This window comes from Simochromis diagramma, unplaced genomic scaffold (genome assembly GCF_900408965.1).
Source record: "Simochromis diagramma unplaced genomic scaffold, fSimDia1.1 OVJJ01000197.1, whole genome shotgun sequence".
NCBI classification, from domain to species: Eukaryota; Metazoa; Chordata; class Actinopteri; order Cichliformes; family Cichlidae; genus Simochromis; species Simochromis diagramma.
In genome coordinates, this window is record NW_024386935.1 from 14290 (window position 1) to 37943 (window position 23654).

General features: G+C 42.1%; 1 protein-coding gene across 1 annotated transcript; it reads left to right on the top strand.

Annotated features, from left to right (window-relative positions):
• Positions 1-319: 319 nt before the first annotated feature.
• LOC120736843 (cadherin-3-like) lies at positions 320-8185 on the top strand. The gene is made up of 6 exons (XM_040037181.1): positions 320-665; positions 1749-1840; positions 2734-2866; positions 3154-3360; positions 5501-5613; positions 7552-8185. Exons 1-6 carry the CDS (start codon positions 407-409, stop codon positions 7612-7614), a joined length of 867 nt encoding a protein of 288 aa, XP_039893115.1. The 5' UTR covers positions 320-406; the 3' UTR covers positions 7615-8185.
• The last annotated feature ends 15469 nt before the right edge of the window (positions 8186-23654 follow it).

A 23654-nucleotide genomic window follows, 5' to 3' on the forward strand; every position in this document is an offset into this window, starting at 1 on the left:
CATTCGCACTCACATTCAATCGCAAATTTACACCTAGTGGCAAATATTATCCAATAAACCTATCCCCACAAGTTGCATGTCTTTGGATGGTGGGAGGAAGCCGGAGTACCCGGAGGGAACCAACGCAAACACGGGGAGAACATGCAAACTCCACACAGAAAGACCCTGATGGTGGAATTGAACTCAGGACCTTCTTGCTGTGCGGCAACAGTGCTAACCACCACCGTGCTGCCCCCTATAACAGTTCATTTGTCTAATTACAGTTATCATAACACCATGGATTAAACCTGAGGGAAAAATTAAGGGATGAAATAATGATAATACTAAGAAGAAAAATAAACTTTATTGTCCCTCATGGGAAAGAGTGCAACTGAGTTTCATTTGCATATTAAAAACAGCCCAACAAATGTTCCCATGTCCAAAATCAAATAACACATTGTGCCATATTTTGAAACATGCTAATTGTAATCATCCTACCTGCACAGTATTACCATCTTTCTGTGACTATCTCTCGATGTACAGGTACAAAATAATGAATGACCCTGCAGGCTGGCTGAACGTGGACAAGGACACAGGCCTTATTAAAGTGAGAAGACTCATGGACAGAGAGGCCCCCTTTGTCACAAACAACAGATACATCGCAACCATCGGTGCATATGATGATGGTAGGTGGGAGTTAAGACTGATGCAGATTATTATCATCATTTGACTCCCATACACAATGACCACTGATATGATTTCATAAAATGACAAGTGTCTGAATAATTACACTGGTAAACAACAGTTTTGCTGTGGCTCTTTCACCTCTACTTTAACAAATCTGTACAATGTCAGAGATGAGTGTGGCGAAAGAGTTAATCAAGACACAAAAGTGATATCAGGAAAAATATAATGTTGAGTTCAAGCTCACTGTAACATGTCATAATACAATAACAATAATAACAATAACTATAATATTGTAAAGCGCTTTGAGTGCTCAGAAGAGTAGAAAAGCGCTATATAAGAACAAGACCATTTACCATTTAATATTGTCCATATTATATTTACATTGCGAAAATGTGAGATTACTTTAGTCTCATGAACAACATTAGCTAAGAGTTATTTACTAACTAATCTTGAAATTACTGTTCAGTACAGAAATGAAGCCCAACAATCATGTTTTTACAGTCCCGTGGTCTCAGCCTCAGATACTCAACTAATCAAAGTGATGTCATAAAAAAAATGAACGAACAAAACAACATTTTTTCTCCTTCATTTCTGTCAAAAAATGCTGTATGAAACTTTTCTCGCCGTTAGTATCATGGTTGCTAGGCAACCTGAGCAGCGCGACGAAGGCCAGACTGTCCCATTTCACAAGCCTCTCACTTCCACACTTCTCGTACTTCGTAGTACCCACCGTACGTAGTCCGCGAAGTGCGCGTACTACGAAGCGTGTGGTCGCTGGATTGGTACACAGCCACTGTGTCTGAGCACATGCCAGGGTACAGAGCAGGAGAAGACGGGGCTTGTTTCTTCTTAACCAGTAGGGGTCTCAAATTTACTCTTTGGGGTTTTATTCCTATATTTATATTATTTATCTTTTATTTTTGATTTACTTTAGCTCAACTCAGTGATTAACAGAGTAATGATGAATCACAATTAACAATAACAATGTTGTAGTGCATTACTGAGTCGTGTAAAACTCGCTGGGTTACAGAACCATCTTGTTAATACATTTTGTTTTCCTGATATGTTTGTTCTGTGACCAGATGCAGTCCCAGCTACAGGAACTGGTACTCTGATCATTCTGCTGGAAGATGTCAATGACAATGCTCCCGTCATTGAACAGCGTGAAATCAAGGTGTCATAATTCCCACCAGCTCAACAGCTGTTTTATGTCTAACATGTCTAATAGTGGTGCAGGATGGGTGTGTTTGTAAAATGTACTGACTTCAGGATGCGATCAATTAAAAAGTTTAACCATGCCCCACGTGTGCAGTCATGTGATACAGCATATCGGCATAAAGAAAATCTCTAAAGGTTGATTCTGTTCATCTGGACGTAGCGTTTTGTGGGAGAAACGTTTCGTCAAGTGACTTCTTCAGTCTCAGCTGACTGCAGGTTTCCCCAATCTTATAAAGAGTACATTGAATAATGACTGAAACCAGCCAAGTGAAGGAACAATGGGCTGGGAGGTCAGTTCCTTAATCTTAATTTTGCAAATTCTCATGACATTGATCAACAACCACTGACCAAAACCCACTGACCAAAACCCACTGATCGAAGAGCTACCTCGTTAGGCCAGGACTCTGCAGTCTATTTACACCTACAGGGCACTCTTTCAATGATGAGGATGTACACATCCTGGACAGGGAGGAACGCTGGTTTGAGCGCGGAGTCAAGGAGGCCATTTACGTGAAAAGGGAAAGACCATCTCTGAATCGAGGAGAGGACCTAACGGTACATCTTTTGCCATCTTACAATGCTGTGATTGCAGCCATTCCCCAACTCTCTGTGAATGGTACTAATGGCCATTGATCAGTGGGTTTTGGTACAATGTACTGTTTATAAGATTGGGGAAACCTGCAGTCAGCTGAGACTGAAGAAGTCACTTGGATGAGTGACGAAACGTTCCTCCCACAAAACGCTACGTCCAGATGAACAGAATCAACCTTTGGAGATTTACTTACCTGGATGATCAAGCATGCATCAAAGCATAAAGAAAAGCTTCACTGTGACTTTGTGTTTCCTAAGGTGTGCAACAAGGATCCAGCTCCTCAGCTGCTGTCTGTAACAGATAAAGATGGACCAGAATTTGGACCTCCGTACTCAGTGTCTTTACTGGGCATGTCAAAGACACACTGGACCGCTAGGATGAACGACTCCAGTATGTACAGTGCTGACATGTGACAAGTACAAACTGATGCTGTCCAATCAGATGGCCAGATTTTTTAATATTTTGAAATAGAAGCTTCAGATATTTCATCACTTGTGTTGAGATAAAATATTTCCTGTGAATATCTGGTTTGTAAATATCACGATTGCCTTTTCCCAAAGATTAAAGTTTACATCACACCTGATTCAGTTTTCAACACTAAGATTAAAGTGATTGTTGCTCATGTCAGGACAGTAATTATGGCTAGAGAAGACTTCAGGCTGTTTTGCTTGTTTTAGGAACGGGCATCATCCTGAATTTAGCCACTGAGCTCCCCAGTGGAGATGACAGTGTTATAATGAGAGTGGCAGACAAATATGGCCTGGCGCAGGACATCATCATCAAAGCTGAAGTGTGCAACTGCAGGGGAGAAGAAACAACATGCTTCGGCCATGCTAGTAACGTGCCCCTTATTCGGGGAATACTTGGAGGCGGTCTACTGCTCGGTGAGTTGTGAATTGATATACAGTTTGGGCCATTTATATGGATACACTGTAATAAAATGGGAATGGTTAGTGATATTAAAGTCCTGTTTGTGGCACATTAGTATATGTGAGGGGGCAAACTCCTCAAGATAGGTGGTGACCATGGTGGCCATTTAGAAGTCGGCCATCTTGGATACAACGTTTGTTTTTTCAATAGGAAGAGGGCCATGTGACACATCAAACTTATTGGTAATGTCACAAGAAAAACATTGGTGTGCTTGGTTTCAACGTAACTTTATTCATTCATGAGTTATTTACAAGTTTCTGACCACTTATAAAATGTGTTCAATGTGCTGCCCATTGTGTTGGATTGTCAATGCAACCCTCTTCTCCCACTCTTCACACACTGATAGCAACACCGCAGGAGAAATGCCAGCACAGGCATCCAGTATCCGTAGTTTCAGGTGCTGCACATCTCGTATCTTCACACCATAGACGGTTGCCTTCAGATGACCCCAAAGATAAAAGTCTAAGGGGGTCAGATCGGGAGACCTTGGGGGCCATTCAACTGGCCCACGACGACCAATCCACTTTCCAGGAAACCGTTCATCTAGGAATGCTCGGACCTGGCACCCATAATGTGGTGGTGCACCATCTTGCTGGAAAAACTCAGGGAACGTGCCAGCTTCAGTGCATAAAGAGGGAAACACATCATCATGTAGCAATTTCAAATATCCAGTGGCCTTGAGGTTTCCATTGATGAAGAATGGACCCACTATCGTTGTACCCCATATACCACACCAAACCATCACTTTTGTTGTTCCAACAGTCTTGGAGGGATCCATCCAATGTGGGTTAGTGTCAGACCAATAGCGGTGGTTTTGTTTGTTAACTTCACCATTCACATAAAAGTTTGCCTCATCACTGAACAAAATCTTCTGCGTGACCTGAGGGTCCTGTTCCAATTTTTGTTTTGCCCATTCTGCAAATTCTGTGCGCCGATCTGGGTCATCCTCGTTGAGATGCTGCAGTAGCTGGAGTTTGTAAGGGTGCCATTTGTGAGTAGCTAATACCCGCCAAAGGGATGTTCGACTAATGCCACTCTCCAGTGACATGCGGCGAGTGCTACGCTGTGGGCTCTTGCTGAATGAAGCTAGGACAGCCACTGATGTTTCTTCATTAGTGACAGTTTTCTTGCGTCCACATTTTGGCAAATCCAACACTGAACCAGTTTCACGAAACTTAGCAAGCAGTTTGCTAACTGTAGCATGGGAGATGGGTGGTCTCATAGGGTGTCTTGCATTGAAATCTGCTGCAATGACCCGGTTACTGCGTTCACCAGATATCAACACAATTTCGATCCGCTCCTCACGTGTTAACCTCTCTGACATGTCAATGGCTGTGAACAAAGAAAAACTTGTAAATAACTCATGAAAGAATAAAGTTACGTTGAAACCAAGCACACCATTGTCTGTGAAGGTTCTCAGTCATCCAGGTCATCGTAGTCTAAGGAGCTTGGAAAGAAAAGCGTCTGGACTTCTTTGAGTTGCTTGAAGAACTTTCACCTCTCATCTGAGAAGCTTCTTCAGTTCTAAGGGTCAATGGTGGAGAGTCCCAGATTTAAACCCAGTGGAAGTTTCCCCCCAAAGAAAGACAAAGGACCCCCTGATGATCCTCTACCTAATCACATGAGCCAAGGTGTGAAAGCGGGTGTGGGTCCCAATCAGCCAGGGTTTCGGGTGAGCTCATTGTGAAACCTGGCCCCACCCTATCATGTGATTTCCTGAGGTCAGATGGCCCAGGATGTGAGTGGACGCTTTTCTTTCCAAGCTCCTTAGACCAAGCACACCAATGTTTTTCTTGTGACATTACCAATAAGTTTGATGTGTCACATGGCCCTCTTCCTATTGAAAAAACAAACGTTGTATCCAAGATGGCCGACTTCTAAATGGCCACCATGGTCACCACCCATCTTGAGGAGTTTGCCCCCTCACATATACTAATGTGCCACAAACAGGACTTTAATATCACCAACCATTCCCATGTTATTACGGTGTATCCATATAAATGGCCCACCCTGTACAACTTAGCCTCTGTTTTCTTTCCCAGCTAAGTGGATTTGGTTGGTTGTTGTGTGCTAAACTTTGTGCTCTGTGTTTAGTGCTGGTCCTGGTTGTGCTCTTTGTAAGTCTGAGGAAAGAGGAGCAGAAGGAGCCAACATCTAAAGACAACATCTTCTACTATAACCGAGAGCAAAGCAGAGAGGATGATCAGGTAAATGGACACCAGTTCTGATTACACATTTAGTTACAGTAATCAAAGCTGCACACTCAAATCTCAGGACTAGAATACCTTGGAAGTGATTATGTCAGTGTTTATATGAGTGTGTTATCCTTTAGTGACAGAAAAGCAATAGAAAACAGGCCTAATACAGTTAGTGGATGAAGAGTGTGATAAAGAAAATATTCAGTGTAGAAAAATCACTTTCTATTCAATTTCAATTTTTTTCAATTCAATTTATTTATATAGCACTTTTCATATAGCACTTAAAAACCACAAAGTGCTTCACAGTAATATAAAAACAGATATACATAAAAATAATCTATCAGGACTATGATCTGAGTGTTTTCCACCATGGTCTGCACAATCAGCCTGAGGTTGTGGGACTCTCGAGGCAGCTGACAAGTACTGACAGGCAGATTTGGCAAAAGTACAGACATTCTGTACTTAAGTAGAAGTACAAATGCTGCTGTTAAAAGTACTCCAGTAAAAGTTGAAGTACTGATTCAACTTGACTCAAGTAAAAGTAAAAAAGTTACAGGCGCTGAAGTATACTGAAAGTAAGAAAGTAAAAAGTAGTTCTTTGGAGGACATTTCTATTTTTGTGGAAAGCTAACTGAACCTTGTGCTATACTGACATAATAATAATAATATCACTAAACGGGAATACAAACTTTTCGTTATTTTTTCATTCTATTTATACTCAGCTTAAATCTGAAGAAAAAGAAGGAAAATAAAAATATATCTCTGTTTTCTGTTGCAGACATTGTAGAGGGTGACTTTGTCTCTAAACAGGAAAATGTGTACAGTCGGGGGTTAAAGTGAGGAAAAGCTCAGCATGAGGAAAAGAATCATAACTCACAATAATTTTTATTGAGAGCTCCTGCAGATTTTCTTAGTGTACAGGCTGTGATCAGCTAACCTGTTGCTTTTTGTGGATGTACACAACTTAATTCAACCAAATGTCAGCAGATGTTTCATGAGTTGTCCTGGTCAGTCAATTGATCTAAGAATCATCAGCAAAAATCCAAATGAATCTCTGTAACACTTGATGTAACCTTACTCTCACCATGAAACCACAGCCACTGTGCATCAATCACACACTGTTATTTACTGTAAATCCATCAGAATAACACAGTTATTCTACCTCAGTTTGATTTGCAGAACGTTTGACAATATGAAAAAACATTATGTCTCATGTGCAGACCCAATATCTGATTTAAAACTATGAGGTCCTACATGTAAGAGTTTATCAAATCCCACTCAGCACTCCTTATTTTTATATCTAACCTCTTTCTCCATCTCTGAGGGAAAGTTGAGGTAACTTCATACGTTATACATACATTTACCAGAAACTCTGGTAAACGTATGTATATACAGTTACACCAATGTAATATACAAACTCACTACTCCATCATTTCAGATGATTTTCAAAGTGAATTCTGTTTCAGAGAAAAGACACGGGCAGACTACGCTAACAGGATGTGATGTTACAACACTAATCAAATATCAATGTGTAATATTTGTTTAAGAAATATTTCTTTGTTATGGAAGAAAAATAAAATTATCATGAACAATAGGAGTGATGATTTCTAGAATTTGGGGTGTTTTTATTTGACTTACGTAAGCTGAAAATAAATACACAGTGGCATTTCGTTTAGTTTAATTTTTTTTGAAGTAAGACACAAGAACAGAAAACATTAAACGTTACAAATGTATTGTGCATGAAATGGAAATTAAAATGTGGGAATAGAGCCAGTGACGGGTGGTGCTAGTGGACTTCGTTTAAAATGATCCTGAAGTTAGTCTTCTAACTGAAGCCAGTCTCTTCTGCACAATTTGGGGTCTGGGCTTTTTGGGAGTTGGACTGTTGTTTCTTTTTCCAGGCTATGTACAATAACTGAATGTCTAAAAAATGATGTGATCCCTCAGAACCTGAAGGCAGCAGATGTTGACTGCAGTGGAGAACAGGACTACGAGTGCCTCAGTGAGTGAGGTCCGTGTTTCAAGAAACTGGCCAACATGTATGTGGAGGAGGAGATGACAATATGCTATAATCATACCACGTGGTTGCATATTTAATTTGTGAAAGCAACTTTCAGCTACATGTTAGTGGCTTCGTTTTGGTTTTCATCTGCACTGTGTTTTGCCTTATCACTGCAATCCCATTTGCAGTTACCAGGTAATACTCAGAAGTTTGATTTTGAAATCCCTGTTTTGAATGCGTTAAGATCTCTTTTACATCCCTGTTTGACCTTTGACCTGAAGGCTAACAACATAAATGCTTTGTTAGTTTTCTGCTAGTTTTCTGAATGGGTGGTGGAGCCACAGTGCGCACATTTGAATCTGTTCTAGGTTACTCAGCCACACTTGAAACATCCTGAGGCTTGTCAGTCGCACTGAAAGTATGTTTTTTATATTAGCAAAGATGTTTTGCTTTGTTCTGTAGCGTTTTTACTACTGTTCTCTATTTGTTTAAAAAGTAAAATTTGAAATCATCAGGATGAATTCCAGGTAGCTTGCCAGTGCCACATCACACTTTGACAGTGTGCTCAACGTGTTATGATTAAATGCTTTTTTAAAATTGATCTGTTCAATTGATGTCTTTATTACTATACTTTGCAAAAATGAAATCTTTAAGATACTTTAATATAAATGCTTTGTGAAATCAGCTTCTTTATAAAAGAGTCTTAATACAAAAGTGGATTTGTGTGGTATAGAAGTAGTTACATGAGTTTAAGTAGAAACTCCCAACTTTAATTTTAGTGGCTGAACATTGAGAAAGTACAGCACTTTTATACACTTTCCTATTTTGTGCAGGTAGAAAAAATTTGTTCAGAATAACATATAGTTTTATTCTTTAGAAAGACTCCTGTGAGCTTGAATATGAAAGATTTTCTTCTTTGTGAAGACCTTTGCTGCAGCTGTCTTCAGCTTCTGGTCTTTCTGCCTTTATTTTTTATGTCTTCAACAGAAATGTAGTTCAGATTGAAATCAGGTTCTCCTGGCTTACTTTCACATCATGTTTTCACATCATACATCTATCTGACGTGCCATCCGATCAATTTTGCATTCAGGAAGTTCAGCTCTATATGCTTCTGAATTCATACAGCTGCTTCTTGATGCTCAATCATCCAGGTAAGTAAATCTCCAAAAGAGGATTCTGTTCATCTGGACGTAGAGTTTTCAGTGGGAGAAACATTTCCTGACTTTGACTGCAGGTTTCCCCAACCTTATAAACAGTACATTAGCATAATGACTGAAACTAGCACCACTGAAGGAAGAATGTTCTTGGAGGTCAGTTCCTTCATCTTAATTATGCAAATTCTCATGACCACTGATCAATTGCCATGAGTACCATTCACAGAGAGTTGGGGAATGGCTGCAATCACAGCATTGTAAGATGAGGACGCACACATCCTGGACAGGGAGGAACGCTGGTTTGAGCGCAAAGTCAAGGAGAACATTTACGTGAAAAGGGCTTCCCTTTTCACGTAAATGCCCTCTTTGACCATCTCTGAATAGAGGAAGGGGGTCTAAGGGTACATCTTTCGCCATCTTACAATGCTGTGATTGCAGCCATTCCCCAACTCTCTGTGAATGGTACTCATGGCCATTGATCAGTGGGCTTTGGTCGTTAGTTGTTGATCAATGGCCCATTGTTCCTTCAGTGGTGCTAGTTTCAGTTATTATGCAAATGTTCTGTTTATAAGGGTGGGGAAACCTGCAGTCAGATGAGACTGAAGAAGTCACTTGGCTGAGTGACAAAACGTTTCTCCCACTGAAAACGCTACGTCCAGATGAACAGAATCAACATTTTGGAGACATACAGCTGCTTCTGTGTGCTATCACATAATGACCAGACATGGTGAAAGGTATACAACACTACCTCTGCCATGTGGCTGGGGTGGCTGTAGCTCAGGAGGAAGAGTTCTCTACTAATCGGACGACCCACTAATCAGATCATCCTATTAGTAGATGACCTCATTAGTAGGTCTAATAATCAGAAGGTTGAAATGATAAGATAAGACTTTATTGATCCCATGGTGGGAAAATTTGTGCGTTACCACAGCTCAGGTAAAGATAGCTGAAGAATACAAGAGTATACCAAGAAAATAAAGTCAAGACATACAAAATAAATAAGATTTCGTTTTTTTGTTAGTCAGTTAACACTGACCTAGAAAAAAAGCTTAGTCGCAAAAACACTTCCAGAGGCCCAACTCAGTATGTAAACTGAGTGAGTTTATAATTCTTGTGATTTTATACACAGTAGATATTCGCTGTAAACTATACAGGAACATCTACACACTTGCTAAATTGTACAGTTCCTTTGACACAATAACAATCATGCTATTCTTATATTCTCCACTAGGTGTCAGCAGTGAACCATGGCAAATGATGCTTTGAGCAATAACTCATGCGAATTTTCAGATGAATGCTCTTCGTCACATCCGTGGCACGTATGGGTGCCTCAGGAGCATAGAGAGAAAATGCCTGAAGTGTTTGACCATGAGGATTTATAGGGGGGGGGGGGGGACAGAACTTCCTACATCACCTTTACCTATTTGATGCAATGAGCAAGGGGGGTGTTGTCATGTCAGCCTTTTTACAGGGAATGGTAACATTTACATTAGTTAGCATCAGATTAGCTTACAGCTTAGTTAGCGTCACTTCAGAGGATGATCCAGAGGGATGTGTTTCCCCATCAGCACCTGATACACATTCTTTGTGTGTATCAGGTGATTCGTGCACACAAGGTTTTGTAAATGAGCCAGAGGGATGTTGTGTATTTTTAGACATTTGCATACATGTGAAATGGATGCAAATAAATATGGTACAAATGTAATGGCAAACCATCTATTTAGAGTGAGCATCCAGGTGCTGACGGAAGGTTTGAGGATCACCATAAGTATTCCATCTTCAAAAACCAAGGATGCCTGTTTAAAATTTGATGAAACTCCATCTAATGGTGCTCGAGATATTCCAATCTTTACCAAATAAGTGTATCTACTAACAGGCCTGCATGTGCAACAGCCATCATTAGAGCACATTGCATCATCATAATATTGCATCAGAATAACATTCTATTGGATAAGATTAAATGTTAAATGATTTTGGTTTAATTCCACCTAAATGAACTTTCATGTAAGCTTAAAATGTCAGTGACATAAATGAATGCATAAGTATATTTACGAAGGTTGTTTAAAAGTCCTGATACTTCTGCATGAAAACCCAAAAGAATGTTTGAACTTAAAATGATCACAGTCTGTCTCCTTCACATTAGGAGCTCACATTAGAGGTTATTGTGAACTGTGATTCTATTCACACACAACTGCTTCTAATGTTTCAGTGTTTCAGGAAGCCCATGTGTTTGTGCTCCGCCCTAAAGAGCAATAATCCAGTAGCTAACAACAGCTGCTACTGAGCCTTTCTGCCATTCAGTGATACTAGTAAATTTGTTTGCTACTGTAGCTCTTACTAGAGTACCACTTAATTTTGATGGTACAAATGTAATAGGATTTACATTATTGATATTTTAATATAGATACACTTTATGCATTTTTGAAAAAATAAAAAAGGTCAGTGGTGGAATTTAACTCGGTTGTCTCAAATATTATTTTGTTAAAATTCAAGGTATGTATTTCTATTTCACATCATTTATACCTGTGTGACTGTGTTACAGACACATTTATATTCAATGACCACTGTCTGAAAGCTTTAGTTAGGTTTGAGTGCAATATCCCATATCCCAAAAATAAAGTAAAAACATTTGATCCTTGTATGTTGCAGATAAAAATGGAAGGCAGAATGAAGCTGTGAATGTTTTTTATTGGATGACATAATTGTGCAATATAACTTACTGAAGATGTTGAAGATATTAGAGCAGTAAACAGATGATGGTTGAGTCTAACAGGAGAGAGACGATACAAAAACAAGACATCCTTATAAGAATGTACAACCTTTCACAGCTCTTTGAACTTTTTATTTAAATGAGCTGCATACATTTCCCACTGAAACTAGCACAATTCCACTTTAATGAAAACAATATTTTAACTGAATATATTGTGGATAAATAAAAGCATTATCAAAGTTTGGTTTCCTGAATGCAGCTGGTATAGTTTGAGTTGGAGATACGTCTGCATTTACACAAAACAAATATCTAGAACAGGGGTGCAGTCCGCACCCCTGTTCTAGGGGGCCTCAAGGGCCGGTGTCCTGCAGGTTTTATATGGCAGTGTTTTTCAACCTTTTTTGAGTCGCGGCACATTTTATAGATCACAAATATCCTGTGGCACACCACCAACCAAACGTTTTCCAAAATGACACACTGTAGCCTTGTACAATACATATAATGGAAAGTTGGTCCCTCAGTTTGTTTATACTCACTCAGTGAGAAACCTGGGTCTGTCTAGATGAACACAAAGATCATATTCTGGGAGGAATTTAAGAAAGGCATACACAAAGCTCTTCCTCAACAGCTCTTAATCTCGTTCTGTTTTTGGTTTGTATAGCAGCCATGCTTGAAACGTTTAGCTCACATAAATATGTTGTTGAAAATGGGAGCAATGTCAAAATAGCTCTGTTTGTTAGAATGGGGAACTACATGGCAGCAGACAACCGTAAACTGTGCAAAGATAGATCAGCAAAACTTAGCTTTAAACCACGGCCTTGTCTCAGTTCAGTTAGTTCCTCCTGCTCCTGCAAAGTCATATCCTTTTCAACATTACATCCCCACCTAAAAAAATCTTAGTTTCACTCTTGATTCTACCCTCAAGCTGGACAAGCAAATAAATTTTTTTGTTCGCAGCAGTTTCTTCCAACTCAGGAGCATTTCTAAACTCAAAAATATCCTGTCATCTAAGGATCTGGAAACTGTTATCCATGCTTTCATATCATCATGTCTTGACTACTGTAACACTCTCTGTTTAGGCATCTGTCACTCAAGCCTGTCCCGCCGGCAACTTGTTCAAAATGCAGCCGCAAGGCTCCTGATGGGTACCAGAAAGAGAGAGAGTATTACTCTGATACTTGCATCTCTACATTGGCTGCCAGTTAAATATAAAATTGATTTTAAGGTTGTATTATTAGTTTTTAAAGCCCTCAATGGTTTGGCTCCAGGTTACATTTCAGATCTTTTTTGCCTACATTTGGCTACTCGAACTCTGCGCTTCTCCAGTCAGATGCTTTTATTAGTTCCACACTCCCAGTTCAAATCTAGAGATGACAGGGCTTTCTCCATTGCCGCCCCGAAACTCTGGAACAGTCTTCCTCCTTTCATAAAATCCTCTTCATCCTTGGAATCTGAAGACCCACCTATTTTCCAAGGCTTCGGATCTCTCTGACACCTCTTTTATTCTGTTTCAGCTATTCTGGTCTTTTATCTCATTGGATGATGTTTGCTTGTGTATACACGTATACATGTGTTTTATGTTCACGTATGTGTGCTTGTGTGTGAATGTGTACATTTTTGTATTTGTATGTGCATATTTGCATGTACACATATTTTTTTACAAACATATATGGATGTCTTACAATGTTTCTATAATGTTTTCATATTATCTATTCTAATTCTTTTTATTATATTCCTCTGTTCAGCACTTTGGCCGACACTTGATGTCTTTTAAATATGCTATATAAATAAAGATAACTTGACTTGACTTCACTTGAAAGTCATGTATTTAAAAAGTAGGAAGAAAATTGATCCATCTACTGTTTGCGTCAACAGAAATAGTCTCAATGAAAGGCTGGCTTTCAAGAAACGTTCTTAAGGAAAGGAAATGGCTGAGATATGCCAAATTACAAAACAATGGCAACAGGTCTTACTGAATGATATACACACCACCGCACACCAAGTAGTTCCTGTGGTGGGATGCACTGATTCACAATAAACAGGTTTTGAAGAGGCCTGCACAGGTGGATAATAGACAGTTTCTGTAAAAGTGTGATGAAGTGTGCTGTGGCCTAGGGGACACAAAAAGGCTAAAGCTACATGTACCCACTGAACAGGTAAAAACAAACAAAAAACAAAGACTCAAGAGTTTGCTTTTTTTTTTTTACAACTCTCAACATTTAAGTTGATCAGGTTAGAAACAGAAAACTCAGTCACTTTATTTGCTAGAACAGAAACAGCTCCGACCATAGCAACCCAAGAATCAGTCGGAGTAACGGCTCACTCATGCACAAGAATAGAAGAAATAGTCTTAATGATTGTGGTTGGAACTTCAGGGAGCCCAGTGAAATGAGCTGTGGCTGTGGGAACCCCACTTTCTACTGAAAGAGGGAGCAGCTGGAATGGAGGTTGCGAGCTCCTCATCCTCTGCCCACAACACTGCCAATGAGGAGGCCGGAAATGACAGCTTTACTTCCAACAGACCAGTCAGGACAACCTCCCATTGAGCTGGGAAATAGCCATTTCCAGACTGAAGACCTAAGTGGCAACTGTGTCGAAGCTGGAAGGCTTGGCAGCAAAGTGTTAGTGAGTCCCAAAGGTCTAATAAACCATAGGAGAGCTCCTGATATGTGACTTGAACTAATGATACTGCCTCCACCGTCAGGACCTAGGCTTTCAGGTTGATGCACTGGCCAAGAACAAGTTAATAGTGAGGCTTGGGAGCGGGTAGATGGCACAGCTGGGTTTGAGGATTGTAACAGCGACAAGCCGGCTCATGAGGAGTACTCAGACAGGGTAAAGAGGTAAAAGTGCAGCAGCAGGTTGGAACTGTTTAAAAACTGTCTGGTTTCACAATGATTTCAAAACATTTTTTGTTGCATCTCATAAATGACAAATGGTTCTGTTTTGGCAGTAAATTGCGTTTTTTGAGATACTTCGTAAGCAACTTTTGTTAATGTCTGCATTTCAGTGTGTGTGCATGTATGCTAGTTAAAGGCATGAGAGACATAAAAGAGGAAATGAGTGGGATCTACAGAATGTGGCTGGCCCATCTCAGACTCACATCTTTGCTGATAATAGCACTGTCAGCTTTTTTTTCCTATTTTTTCATGAACAGAAACTATCTCTTCCTGTCTCTTCAAGTGTGATGGGAATGAATGAGCATATCAGAAACCCAGATCCTGCGCACTAGCAGGCTGATGTAATGTGCTGAAAGGAATCAAACCTGATACTTGCTTACTGTAATTTGATTTGATTTGATTTGATATACCTTTATTAGTCCCACAAGGGGAAATTTCAGTTACTCTACCTTCACAGGACTATAGAAGGATTCTAGAAAGAGAGTTTGCCGAGGACTATATTTAGAATTCTTTTCATTATTTTTTTTTATCATATGCTTACAAGGAAGATTTAAAAAAGAGAATTTAGATAGATGGGGATTGCTTGGTTTGCAGTTTTTGGCACTTTATTAATATTTTTAAAGGTAAGACTTCCTCTTTTGGTCATAATTTTGCAATTGTTATTTACTCATTTATCTCATTGACCATTCTATTTCAAGTTACCTAAATTAAATGTAATTTACATTGTTACTTTATTTCTTTGATTGAATTTGACAGCACATTTTTTTAAAAACGCTATCCTTTCCTTTTTGCATGAAGCAAATGAAATGGCTTCTATTGTCAAGCAAATAACGTAGCATTCAAGCTAAAATGCAGTAAGGTTGTTTTGAACTTTCAGTATTTACGGGATGATGGTGTATTGAAGTTGATTATGCTCAGAGAGAACAAAGCCTCCATCAGACAGGTTCCATTTGGAAACCTTACAGTTTGAGGCACTCAGGGAGGACATCTTATCATCTTAACAGAGGAAAGTGTAAGCTTCTAACCCATAGGATGGAAGTTAAAGGGAGTCAAGAGGATTGTATGCAGTGCACTAGCCGGTGAAACACAGGGAATGTCAGATCGTATTGACAGTGCCATGTTTCTGTACACAGTATACTCTGAAATGACCACTGATGATATAAAACATCCTACACCGACTCCTGCTCTCAAGTAATTTAAGAGCTTAAAGAAGGACAGTGGGAAACCGAGTCAATACAAAACAGTACAAAACATAGTAGTGGTGTTTCTGTGTTTCATGTCACAATTGATGTTGCTGCTGTATAAGGTTTATTTATGTTCTAAAAAAGTTACACAACAAAACTTTACTTATATATCACTGTTTCATTGTCGATTAACACTCTTATCAGACCAAAAATAAAAAAGTCCAAAACCAGAAGACAAAGATGAAAACAATTAAAGTTTTCTTTTTTTGATTAAAAACTGTTATCAACTTCTATGAACATACATTTTCTTTTGTTTATAATCTTTGTTTAAAATTATGAAAGGACAAACTGAAACTGAAACACTTCTCTCGCTTCTCTTAGGTCTCAGCACTACAGATAGCTGAGAGGTCGACATGTGTGCCTGGATTTGAGTCAGATCTACTGATTTTCAGAGTGTCCTGGCAACACCTGAGGCCAGGCATGAGGCTGGGCAGAGGTAAGAACAACCCAGGAATCTACTCTCTTACCCATAACCTCTCTTACTCATGTTTGTTTCTAATGTCCAGTATCATTTCAAATGAATTATTTATTTGTATAAAGCTGTGGGAGCATTTAAACCCAAGTTACAGCCCTATACGTGAAATAGCTCTCCTGTAGTACTGTTACGGCCCTAGCAGGGCCTCCTCCTGAAGGTGCCTGTGTGGGCGTGTCCCACCACCTCTTCTGCCTGAGGTGCCACCTTTCCCTGTTACACAGCTGACTCACATCAGTAATTAAAAGTATTTAAGCCCAGGGAAAGGTGAGCTCTGGGCCAGAGTGCCAGTAGTGTGTTTGCAGCCAGTGAGCTGTGTTTTGGTGGTTTTCAGCTAGCGAGCTGCTCTCTTTCTTTTTTGGCTTACGTTTTACTTTATTGACCAACGCCTGAGTTTTGTTTGTTTTTCTTAAATGGTGATAGCGGCTTGTCTGTCTCTTTTAGTTGGGCTACTTTAATAAAACTCTTTAATTTAACCCTTTTCAACTCAGAACAGTGTGAGCAGCTAATTTTCCAAAGGTGCTCTTGACCTGCAGAGTCGTGTACTGTTATGTTCCCCTGAGGGGTCTAGGCGGTGAGGGGGAAGTAACAAAAAGTGTCCAGGTCAGAAAAAGGAGTCAAGGAGGCAAATCTAAACATCACCATGTCTCAGCTTGGTCACACTGTGCTTCTCTCAAGCACATTTACTTGGACCCTGTACTATGAAGCTTGGTCAGCATACTCAGGACATCTTTCTGTTGGTTGGATTAAATTATTCTACCATCGGTGATCAAGATAAATGGCCACATGGCGCTGGTTTTCAACTCGCTAAGTTAGCCCAGGTTTTCCCCTGCACCTTCACATGAAACGGGCCGTGTTTGCACCATCTGACCAATTTGAAAGGTGCATCTTACAGATCATATGACTTCTCTTCCCTCTGAGTGCCACCTACAGAGATGTGATCAAATGGTGATTAAAAGTACAATGTAACACTGTTGTGAATGCTGCAGGAAATCATTAATCTTGTGATTTAGCACATAGACTGGTAAAATAAAAATCTTCATTCAGTTATTTTAAAACTGAACATTAGAGCTCTGAAAGCATAAACTGGATTAATTTAAACATTTACTGTAGGAAAACAGCTGATCTGTGCAATCAGAAGAGGAAAAAAGACGAAAAACATGCAATGGGGCAAGATGGTGGGATGAAAGAGAAAACTTGAAAGAAAAAAGAATATTGTAACCCACATCTTTACGCAGAGGAGACTGACAATTTATCTGTTATGACGTCATGTTGACATAACGGATTGAAAAACATTAACCAAACACGAAAACCAACTAAACAACAACTAATCACAACAACAATCTAAACTGGGAAAACTAAATACATGAAAACATGGAACACTAGCAAATACATGAAAACTTGAGACATGGAGAGACACGGGAAGCTTAACAGATGATCCGACAACAGACAGAGGAAGACAGAGGACTAAATACACAAAAGGGTGTTTCCTTCATGAAGGAAACACAGCTGGAACTGATCACACACACACCAGACAGGGAGAAGGGAAAACTGAACACACTAAACAGAAGACAAGAAACCATCAAAGTAAAACAGTATATTAGTATAGTATATTAATCCTGTGAAACACTACTGTCCATATCAATGTATATGTTCTTTAAAACATCCCCGGATATTTTTAAATATTACACACAAACACTGTATTCAACTACAACATAACAGAATAGTATATGATAATTATTATAAGAGCAGGTTGGGGATCCAATTTTGATATCTGTGAAATCATCATCAAGAAATGTGGACAAAACAGAAGCTAGAGCTTTATAACTTTTTTTTTTTGAGCATGACCACATGTCCACTCTTACCTGCTTCTCTCTCTCTCTCTCTCTCTCTCTCTCTCTCTCTCTCTCTTTGCTGTCTTCATCCTGCTCTCTCCCTCTCTGTGCTCTTCTCTCAGACTTTGTGCTGAGAGATTTTGTCCTCTCTAAAACTTTATACATTTAACCCAAAAAGTTAAATGTAACCATTCCCAAATCATTGCAAGTGAAACGGAGTTCAAAATCCAATAAAGGCACAAATAGGTCAATTTATAGCAATATTCTAACTGAATACAGGCTGCTGCTTGACATAGACAGGTAACATCATTTTGACTTCATGTAAACTTTAGCTGGAGCTGTACTGCAGGGAACCCTAAATTTGACCACAATAGGAATAGAGATCTTTAACAAACAGTAAAGTCGCTCCTTTGCTGGCGACCAGCAATATGTCAGCAGACTAATGTCTCAGAAAGCTAAAGTTAGCTAATAATCTCTAGTGGTTAAGGCTACATTAGCTAATGTTGTTGAAACTATTTAGAGAACAAATAAAAATAAGCCGGCACTTTGTACGTCACAGCAATTCCCCGCATTATCAGAACAGTTTGCATGTTTGCTATGGGTGGCAATATAAGATATATATCTCGATATTTTTTTAAAGCCATAAGTTAAGAACAAAAAGAGAATTCTTAGTCACACTGTGTCCCAGATGTCACACAGACATTTTTATTTACATACAGCATAGATTTACATGAAGAAATTACTCAAAAATAAATTATCATCATTTATTAAATAATCATGCTCCATAAATAAAAGAAAACAAGGTTGTTTTTGTGCATAACAAAAATCTCATAATTGTGCAGTCAAAATGTAAACTAACAGACGCTGAGCATAATTACAAAGACAGACAGATTTCACAGCTGCTCTGTTCCCAACTTGTACTGCGTGACTGACAGCCTTGAGTTTGAAATCCTCTTTGTAACCATGTCTCTTAACAGGTGCCATTTATGGCCCTTATACACACACAATACGGTAATATTACGTTGAAGCACAGTACGTATCACTCCGCGAGGCTCCAGACTACGGTAGCTGTAATGCTCCGACAATCCATCAAGCGCTGCAGCTCCGTAGCTTACCAAAGTCGTACTAAAACATTTATTGACAGATTGCTGAGTGCCGTGTACCACCTAAAATCGGTTCGCGGTCAGTAAGCACAACCAGAATTCATACATAAGGCGTGCTGTCAACTTCTGAGAAAATCAAAGGATTTTAGGCCGTGCAGCCCCTGTAGGCTGCATGTCGTTAGCGTGGTTAGCTCGTTAGCGCGGTTAGCTCGCTAACACGTTGACGCCGTCCAGCCCCACAACTCGCTAACGGAGATTTGCCGTGTCCATCTTGTCGCTGCCTGCAGGTGAAGCTATGGGGGAGGAGGGGGAGCTGTGTTCAGTGAAGGAGAGGCGAGGCCGAGTAACGTTGCGTAGAGACAAAAGTGGACGAAAGAGAGGCAAACTTGTGGCTCCACAAGTATAATTATAACTTAACATAGACTATATCGATTTAAAGGATATTGTCACATCTTATATCTCGTATGAAAATATATCGATATTTTTTAAAAACTCGATATATCGCCCAGCCCTATAGCTTATAATTAAAATTGTGGCGAAAAACAACATCCAGTAGATACTGGATGTGAGGGGCTACTAGCCCGGCTATGTAGGGGTAGAGGGGCGCACAGGCTGCCTTGAACGACTAGCGGGTGGTGGGATCTAAGTCCGTAACCCCCTCTAGCACGACTGACCCGGACACTTACTTCAGCAAGAATGGGGTTAGTTACCTGGCAACAGTAGGCACAAAAGGAGGACTCCAGGCCCGGACCTGCAATGATAGTAGCGCCTGCACATGGAATACCAGCACGGTCCCACTTAACTCCGTCATCCTGTGCCTAACCAAATAACTCGGGCGCCCCTACTCCAAGGCAACCTGGGTCGGACAAAAGCATTCAACAACGACTTTTTAAACCATGTGGCTCCTTTTATTTATCTGGAGAGCCCTCAAAAAAAACCCAAACTTGGTTAACAATGTCCACCGGGCCCTGGAGAGCAAAGGGGAAAACAGCAAGGAGCCTCCCCAGGACCAAAGAAATGAAAGAAATAAAATGGGGTAAAATAAATCAAACAGACTAGTGGGACCCAGTGTTAGGAGTCCTCGACTCCGCACAACCCACCTTAGTCACAGAGAAAGCACTCACAATACAGAAGAACAGTAAAAGTTAACACAGCAATTATCCTGTCTAAAATGGCTGACACAGTTCTCAACACATCATTTACATGTCCGACCACCAAAAGAACATTTCAGTCTTTACAGTTTAATCCAGTAAATTGTCTCTGGGGTGGGACGGACAGATAGTTCTAGGGTTAGGTGTCGGTTAACCGGAGTTACAGTCTGTTAGGCTGTCCAGAACTTCAACAGCCGGAATAGAATGTCCATTCTCCGGTCCACACCAAACAAAGAAAAAACCAGAAACAGTACCTTTGCCCCTCCTGAAATGGGGTGTGATGAACTCACGGGTAGGCGAGCTTTTACAATACAGCCCGCTAAAGCAGGGTGAACATCCGGAGCTCGTCTGGGTGGCAGATTACTCCGAAAAAGCACGGGCGGACGACGGTTGAGGCGCGCGAAAATGGGGGCGGGTCCCGGGGGGGGCTGTGCTAGCGAGCTACGGCAGTCCCAAGGGGGTTGCCTGGCGAAGCAGAAGAACCTGGCCCAATTCCGGAAAAACATCAGGAAAACGTACACGGGGGTGTTGAATCCGTTCGCCAGAACAAGCAGCCTGTGCGTGTCTCGCTTTCAAGTAACGGGCTCTTGCCCCGTCAAACTCTAACCGAAGATACTACCAGGGAACCATGGAGGCAGATTGGAGGAGCGGACGCTAAGCCCTTAAAGATCTCGAATAATAGTACCACCTCTGCATAGGCGCTATCTCAGGCGACAAAGTACAAACAATTCGCACGCCCCCCCCGGACGCGGCCCCCCGCCACCCGCGGCCCCAAACCCAAAAGGAACCCCCCAACCGACACCACACAAAAAAAAAAAAGACAACCCGGCGCTGTAGCGAAACCCGGTAAGGTGGGCGGCGCTGTAGCGGAGTCAGAGTTTAACATGGACGGGAACCCAGCCTAGACTCGCTGCGGTACCGCACACTGTCTCGCTAACCTCTCGTTTACACTTTGTTCGGGTCTTTCCTAGCGTCTTCTCTCGTCCAGACACGTGTGTTTTGTTTTTGCTCCGCTCGTCTTCTCTCTCACCGCGCATGCCCGTCCTTCTCAGCTACGTCACTTCCTCTTGGCTGCTTCAGGCTGTAAACAATCCCGTGACCGTGTTTTTGAGGGTCGTAAATATGTGCCCTCACATTTCCCCCCAGCTAAACCCTGCCACACCAGCGACGACTCAAAGCAGTTCATCCCTGTAACAAACACAGAATAACACATATTAACTCACATGTTCAGTAAACACTCGTATACCATTCACATATGACTCAACATTACATTTGCAAATGAAGCATAGAGCAGGGTAAGTCCAATGGCTTTCAGTGTCGTAACATAATCGCAATATAGAAGCCGGGAGTCGGGCAGGGAGGTTAATGGAAGCCGGGGACTCGAGGGTTCGGCCTCAAATGTGCGTTGGCAAAACCTTAAACAGAAAGGCCTCCCGCTCGCCAAAAAACCTGCGTGGGCACGCCTCAATCGAGCTCGCCTCTGAGGCCGGGGGGGTCATGGCGCTCTCGGGGCGTCTGGCTCAAGCTTAGGGTCCCAAATGGGTTTGGAATGAGGCCTCGGCCGCCCTAAATCGCGGCTCCAACCCCTGGGCGGACCACATCGCGACGAGGAAAGGGGGAGGAAGGGGGGCTCGTCCGCGGCCATGGGGCAAGCGAATAAGGAACGGAGTCGTGTATCTAACATCACCAAAAGATAGGTGAGGTGGGGATTGGAACACAAACAACCTGGCCGGAGGGGGTGGGGAAGATCTGGGAAAATATCAGGACTCCACTTCGGCTGGCAGCCTATTGGCCTGCTTCGGCCGCCATAGTCGGCGCTTGAAGGTGCACAATTTGAGCTGATCCCTATGCACGACCCTCGTTGAGCCACACCTTTCCTCTGGCTTGACCGGTGAACACAGGAATGTCGGGGTGGTTTTGTTTCACCACCAAATAAGGGTTGGGTTCCCATTTGTCCGGATCTTATTCCTGCCTCTGGGTTTGTGATTGCGCAACAGCACCCGATCACCAGACTGAAGCAGGCGCCGCGGGACTTCCGGTCGTAGATCCTCTTCCTCTTCCTAGAGGCCTCCTGGGTAGCCGAGCTTGCTACCTCCACGGCGGTCCAAGCCTCTCATGGTGGTCCCGGACCCAGTCGTCCAGATTGTCCCGCCTCTGGTTCCCTCATGTCTTTCCCTCCCAGAGAGGTCCAAGGGCATTCTGGCGTCCTCCCGAACAGGAGGTAGAAGGGCGCAGAACCTGTGGAGGGAGTGCTCACGAGAGTTATAAGCCATAACCAACTCTGGCAAGTACGTTTTCAATCCCGTTTCTTCTCTGGTGGCAGTGTCCTGAGCATGTCGTGCATGGTCCTATTAACCTCTCACACTGCGCGTTCCCCTGCGGATGGTAAGGGCTGGTGCGACTCTTGGCAATCCCATAGGCCCTGCACAGCTCTTTTATAACACTAGCCTCGAAGCTCCTCCCCTGATCGGAGTGCAAACCGGGCCGGGCACCCGTAATAGGTAAACCAATGTTTCAGCAAAGCATTTGCTGTCGTCTCAGCAGTTTGGTTTCTGGTGGGGACGGCAACTGTGAACCTGGTGAACATGTCTGTAAGGACAAGGACATTTTCGTATCCCCCACAAGACTTTTCTAGCACCGTATAGTCCATAGCAAGGACCTCCAGGGGTGCGGTGACATTGCTGCAGGTCATGGGGGCCCTGTGGTTGGGAAAGACATCCTTTGCCAATGCACACCGCCTGCATTGCTGAACCCAATCTTGAACATCTCTACTCATGGTAGGCCAGTAATAGCTCCTTCTCATCACCGCGAGGGTGCTCTTTGCACTGAAATGCCCCCCATGCTTCATGCTGGTTCTCATATACCTTACATTGTAAGGCCCCTGGGACAATGAGCTGCCTGATCTCCTCCCCATCACGAGGGTCACTGACATGCCTATACAGTACACCCTTATAAAGCCTAAGGCGGTCAAGCTGTTGGTGAAGCCGCCTCGCGTCCGGTGTTAACGCGTGGAGATCGGCATGGCTCATCTCCGTGCCCCTCTCAACCACCCGATACACGGGCCCGACGACCGGGTCGTTTTTCTGAGCCACTTCGACCTCCTCCCAGCTGTGCCCACCGAGAGCTTTCCCAGCAGTCGCTTGCACTCTGGCTTTCAGATCAGCCCTACCATCCTCCTCCAACCTAGCAGGCCACAGACACGCACGCACTTCTTCCGGGCCCACCTTGATAAAGTCCTTTCCCGTGTCCTCCTGCTCAGGTTCCTCTTGGTCAGGGATTCTGGAGAGGACGTCTGCATTCGTGTTTTGCCGCCCGGGCTTGTAACACACCTCAAAGTCATACTCAGCGAGTTGTGCTACCCACCGCTGTTCGACAGCCCCCAGGTTAGCCGTTGCCAGGTAGCGCAGCGGGTTATGGTCCGTGACTACCGTGAATCTGGCGTACATCAGGTAGTCCCTGAATTTCTTGGTAACAGCCCA